The following is a 6208-nucleotide window of genomic DNA, read 5'->3' as shown; positions in this document are numbered from 1 at the left end:
TAATTTTTAACCAAGATTCAAACCAGATTGGAAAGTGAAGGGTCACGTAATTCTATACTCTCTAAGAAAATATATAAAATTTTGATTTTATCTATGCAGTGACTAAATTGTTGTTCCCCAAAGGGATTTACATTCTCCGAAATCCACTATCAGTAAGGAATATTTTTGCTGGTCTGTTCTAAACTGATATTAGGTTACAGAACACTCCCTATTCTCACATCCCCCCACATAAACTTGCCTGCCTGGCTTGCAGCTGTGCTTTGATCATGAAAGAAGTCATCTAGAAATTCATCATCTGAACAGGCAATGATACGTATATCATCACTACCCACTAGGAGGCGTGCTCGTCCCCGGCTTTGCAGGGGAAGACTGCTACTCAGCTGAAGAATATCTGCAGCAGTAGAGGGACCCAGCAACCTGAAATATCAATTTGACCATCATAACTCCTGGAGGTTATTTTCCAGGCAAAATAGTTCACTTGGATCATTCTTTGGCTTGTCATTATCTCTCTGAAAACAGTTATATTTTATTATTTTCACTCTATTTTAGTATTATTGTCATTAAGTCTAACTTAGGTAGGAAAACAGGTTTTTTTCTTTTCCTGATTCTACTCCTATTAATAAATCTACGAATTACATTAGGTTCTGGTATGCTATGTCACACTGTAACTCTAATTCAGGTTGTCGTCCAACGATTCTTTTCTCTACTTTCAAGACTTTTTTTTTAATGCAAAAAGTTACTATAATCTCATTTTGTACAGTGTGTATTTCTTACGAGAGGTGAGAAAAGAATAAACAATATTGTGTGTACAAAAACAAGCAAAATGAAGCAATTCTGCCCCCACTGCTAATCTTAAGTTTATTGAGAACTTCACTAACTTCCAATTTTTAACTTCTCCCCAAAAAAATGCATTGACACGTTATCTTATTTGTATGTGATGAGAACACAGAAGAAGGAAAAAACTTGCTCTAAAGAGGTTACGATATTACTGCTTGGGAAAAATAGGAATTCTGATTCCTAGAGGCAGAGATGGTTTCAATGCCAATTTACCTCTGCAGAATGAGTGGAGGATTGGGCTGTCGATTTCCAGGGTAGCGGACGTGGATCGTGCGGCCTGTGTTGGCAGTCAACTGCCTCAATGTCCTCTGGCTTCGACCAATACCTTGGGCAAGGCGAGTGGTAGAGGAGCCACTACCAAGAGTAAGGGCACTATGATCTGCATGCCGTATCATCAGGGGATGTGTAGCAGGGATGTTTCCTGGGGATGGGAGGGATGTCCGCTGTAGGGAGATATACATGCATCAGGAGAGCTTTCTTAATCTATATATGCCCTCTACAATCTTTTACTTTTGTTTTCACTTAAGAAAGAAGTGAAGGTCATTGTAGGCCAAAAAAAATCTACTACAATCATAGACTAATAGAGCACTAGGAGTTACTGGTTAAAAAAAATTTAAGCCTAAAGAAATTTAACAAATTTAACAACACATCTTTTTGGGGCAGAACCCAGGATTACTGAGTCTTTCAATATGCTGTGCTGTTCTGTGTGTGGGATAACTACATTGGACTGAGGTGGACTAACCAAACAAAAAAAATTTTCAACACATATTGCTGATATTATAAAACATGAATCAGCATTGAGAAAATTGTAGAGCTAAGAACCCAACTCCTTATCTTTCTACATACTTCCACATTCTGACTCTCATCAAAATTAGATCAAAACCTCAATGTCTCACTTCCAGGCAGAAGTTATAGCTTTGTTAGGGTGATTTAGAACGGCAACTTAGCTAGACTAAAACCCTTTATTTAGGGTTCTGGCATTTGAAACTGCTGGGAGAGATATCCTCCATGGGGCAAAGTTAAGTGACTCTTATTGTGACTATCTTACTAGCACTGGAGAACATGCTGTCAAACTCAATTATAAGGTCATCTTCTCGGTCAAAGCGCTCAAATCGGACCAGAGGAGAAGCATTCATGTCAGGATAATCTTCATCCAATTCCATCTCAGACCCATCATCATCATCATCCTCATCTCCCTCTTCACTTTCTTCATCAACCTAAAAAAAGGAAATAGGAAAAAATGGAACTGCAGCCTGTAAAGCTGTCTCATCAGTAGAAGTTGCAATATTAGATGGAAATATACAATCAAGAATCATACAACCTATTTCTGTTTATATCCCAACACTCCTAATTCATAACCTGATCATCATCTTCTTCCTCTTCATCTTGTCTATCATCTTCATCATCATTGCTACCACTGCTGTCCTCTTCCTGAGTGTGCTCCTCCTCATCTTCAGGATCCAAGATATTCATTGAATCTAAAACAAAGGGTCACAGTAGGGAATCATGTTAAATACCACGAACGTGGGCTAATACAAAGATAATTAGATGGTGAGATGGGCAAAAAGGAAAAAGGGAAACTAACTACAACAGGAAAGGAAGGACTGGGAGAAGTCAGTCCTAGATCCCATCAGTGAGGCATAACACTTTACTACTATACATCTTGTGGCCAGGGCAGGAAAGGACTACTGGTGCTCCTGGCATCCAACCCCCATTTTTTTCCCCCTGTTAATGTGTCCCATATCTGCCACATTCTTTGAGTGAAAGGATCTATATCACTGGGAGAAATGAAACAAAACAAAAATTCAAAACAGACAAATTTAAGTCAAGTAAGCCAATGGAAAACTGCCAACTTGAATATTTCATCTAAGAACAGATGACTATGCCACTTGCAGAAAAGTAATCATAGGATTTGTGAGATATATAAAGATCAAAAGAAATTTTGTTCATCTGGGTAGGTAAGAACCTGGGGGAAAAACTGTTAGAGTGCCAGGCTTGAAGGGCAAAGAAGGAGGGTCATTTTGCCTTTGCACTCTCACCTTCTCGGTTGGCCTGTAAGGTGGAACCCTGGCTGAGGTTGGAGGGAGCTTCATCCATCAACACATCTTCCTGTGACTCGTCCTCTCCGGTTCTGCCCACTGAAGGTTAAGAGCAGACCCCCCAACCACTGAATAATTGGGAATGGTATCCCTTTTGGTATCATGTCAGGTAGGCCCACAGATCTTGTACCTAGATCTTGTTTCTGGAACATTTCCTTCAGATGCAAATGGACCTCTAACTTTTCTGTCCATCCAACACAATAAAAAAAAGTTTGCCCCTTTCTGAAGAGGAGTATTTCCTTTATCTGGGGCTTTATAAAGTCTAATTATTGAGACAGGATCAATATTATGCTTTATTTATGTCACTTAATTCTGGGGAGAATTCCTTAATTCAATGTAAGAAAATGAAATATGTAACCTAGAGCTTTCTAAGAAATCCTTTGATTAAAACAAGGGTTCCATATTTACTTTGCTAGGCCTTCTCTAGCCAGATTTCACTTGGTCACAATAAAAAGGATGTTATTTAAAGATCCAAGGAAAAGTCTAGCAATATTCATTCATATACAACTAAAAAAACAAAAGAAATATTTTCCCAGAATTTCTCAAAGAAAGAGATGCTGAGAAGCCAACACATGAATTCAGTTCTATGATGCTCACCTATGATTGTACTATTTCCTGATCCACCATCGCTCTCAAGCAACTCATCTATCAGGTCCTCCAGTTCATTCTCTACCTAAGAAGAAACAATGCAAGTAAAGAAAATCTGTTATTCTGTTCAATACTGGTACCTCCAAGGGGATAGCAATGAAAATATAAGTCTGAAGCCAGATGTAAGGCATAAGTTACCTATGGTCAATCCACTATTTGGCATGTCAGTAAGCACTGACATTTCTTAAGTATCCTTACACTTGGGAAAAAAAATAAACACTATTAAATGGCTGCATCTGCTACTAGTAGTTCCACTGCTCTTAAGCACCAACTAAACTGCTTTTCCTTTGGTCTCTTTAGAAAGATTGTCTAAAACTCATTATTTGACAAAAACTGCTGCGAAAACTGGAAAACAGTGTGGCAGAAACTAAGTCTAACATCTCACATTACATAACAAGATAAGGTCATGTACCAAAATAGGTACACGATTTACACATAAAGCACATTAAGAGGGTGTGTAATAGTTTATTTGTCAAATTTAAGGATAAGGGAATAATTTAGGGCTAAAGAAGATATGGGATAGTATTACAAAATGTGAAACAGATAAAGGTTTTGCACAAACAAATTCAATGCAACCAAAATTAGAAGGCAAGCAGAACACTGGAAAAAAATTATTTTCACAAGTGCCTCTAATAAAGGCCTCACTTCTCTAATACATAGAGATCTGAGTCAAATTTATAAAAAAAAAAGTCATTCCCAAATTGGTAGAGGATACGAACAGGCAGTTTTCAAAGAAATCAAAGCTGTGTACAGTCATTAAATAAAATGCTCTAAATCACTACTGATCAGAGAAATGAACATTAAAACACCTCACACCTATCAGAGTGGCTTCTATGATAAAAAAAGGAAAATATTGGATATTGGAGGGGATGTTGAGAAAACTGGGACACTAATGTACTTTTGCTGGAGTTGTGAACTGATCCAACCATTCTGGAGAGCAATTTGGAACTATGCCCAAAGAGATATAAAAAGGAAAAGGACCTATTTGTATAAAAATATTTACAGCAGCTCTTTTTATGGTTGCTACCACTGGAAATCAAAGGGATGCCCAACTGGGTAACGTCTAAACAAGCTATGGCATATGACTGTAATGGAATATTACTGTGCTGTAAGAAGTAACAAGGAGGATGATTTCTGAAAATCTGGAAAGACTTACATGAACTGATGCATAGTGCAGTGAACAGAACCAGGTGAATGTTGTACATAGTAACAGCAATTCTGTTTGATGAAGAACTGTGACTGACTTAGCTATTCTTGGCAATACAATGACACAAGACAATTCCAAAAGACTAATGATGAAGCATACTATTCACCTCCAGAGGAAGAACTGATTTTGATTAAATAAAGACCGAAACATTCTGTTTTTCAGTTTCTTTCATATTTTTCTTTCGAATTTTCTTGTATGAAATGACTAACATGGAAATGTTTTACATAATTCCACACGTATTACCTATATATGATTGTTTATCGTCTCAGAGAGGGGGAAGGAAAAGAAGGAAGGAAGGGATGGAATTTGGAACTCAAAAAGAAAAAAAAAATTGTCTTCATTTTCCAAGTTTTATAGAAAATTCACACTCATCGGGGGCTCAAGACTTTAAAAACAAACCAACCACATTCTGGCTTTCTCAAAAAATTCCCTTATTTATTTTACGAGAGTGGAGAAGCAAAATTAATTGATTTTCTCAATGGCAAATAGGCAGTAAGTAGTTAAGCCACAACATTAGCAGGGGAATTACCAGTTCACTTCTGTCACTGACTGTAGTTTCTTTAAAAAAACAAACAAAAATCCGATAACACAAAAACATCTCAAAAGTAGAACACAAAGTAGAAGCCCTGAGATTGAGTCAGTGTTCTCATACCTGCATCTCCTGGGTACTAAGTACCTCTGGTTGCCCAGCAATCACAACAGTATCATTTTCAGTTTCTCCATCCATTATATCTCCGTCTGCTCCCTCTGTCTGAGTGACATCATGATCCTCCTCATGCACTTCTGCCTCACCAGCTAACCCTGAAACAACCAATTTACATATATGTGTGTACATGTTTCCTCAGTCCCTAATCAGCACAACGTTAAGCTATGAAGATGTTAAAGATTAGTAAAATCTTCACTTTCTCTCCCCAAACCAGGTAAATTTACAATGAGTATTTTACTAAATACAAAACTAAACGAGCAACATACACTACAGAGAGGAAGGAGAATTCAGTGAGGGCTTCAAGTGGTCATGGAAAAATCCCAATAAGGATGAAAATGGAGCTAGACTTTGAAGGAGGAAAAAAAATGAGATTAAAAAGGAAAAATTAATATCGGTAAAGAAAATATGAAAAGTAATGGCACTAGAAAAAAGATCAAGGACTGAACTTAGTAAGAAAAAATTTTGGCAGAATTCAAATTGAAAAACAACTCAAAATGGAGTAATTGAGGAGTATTTAAGAAAGCAGAGAAGGCTTCAAAGAGAAAAAAGTTGGTAGGATTTTCTAAAGTGGCTTAGTGATCATATTTCTCTTAGTAGAAAGGTTGGGGCAGCTAGGTGGTATGGCAGATAGAACACTGGCCCTGAGGTCAGGAAGATCTGAGCTCAAATGCGGTCTCAGACCAAATACTTGACACTTACTAGCTATGTGAC

General features: G+C 37.5%; 2 protein-coding genes across 2 annotated transcripts; both read right to left on the bottom strand.

The window, feature by feature from the left end:
* Window positions 1-238: 238 nt before the first annotated feature.
* LOC114042687 (E3 ubiquitin-protein ligase HUWE1-like) lies at window positions 239-2211 on the bottom strand (the record flags this gene model as incomplete). The annotated part of the gene is made up of 3 exons (XM_027861373.1): window positions 1886-2211; window positions 1051-1280; window positions 239-417 (listed from the first exon to the last, which is right to left on the bottom strand). Coding segments are annotated over exons 2-3 (361 nt in total), but the record flags the coding sequence as incomplete, so codon positions are not given.
* On the bottom strand, window positions 2185-5592 carry LOC114042686 (E3 ubiquitin-protein ligase HUWE1-like; the record flags this gene model as incomplete). The annotated part of the gene is made up of 4 exons (XM_027861372.1): window positions 2185-2315; window positions 2877-2975; window positions 3534-3609; window positions 5444-5592. Coding segments are annotated over 4 exons (455 nt in total), but the record flags the coding sequence as incomplete, so codon positions are not given.
* Between the last annotated feature and the right edge of the window lie 616 nt (window positions 5593-6208).

This window comes from Vombatus ursinus, unplaced genomic scaffold, assembly GCF_900497805.2.
Source record: "Vombatus ursinus unplaced genomic scaffold, bare-nosed wombat genome assembly UNPS02014675.1, whole genome shotgun sequence".
In the NCBI taxonomy this organism is placed as follows: domain Eukaryota; kingdom Metazoa; phylum Chordata; class Mammalia; order Diprotodontia; family Vombatidae; genus Vombatus; species Vombatus ursinus.
The sequence above is the reverse complement of the archived record's forward strand: the minus strand, read 5'-3'. Positions and strand labels throughout refer to the sequence as shown.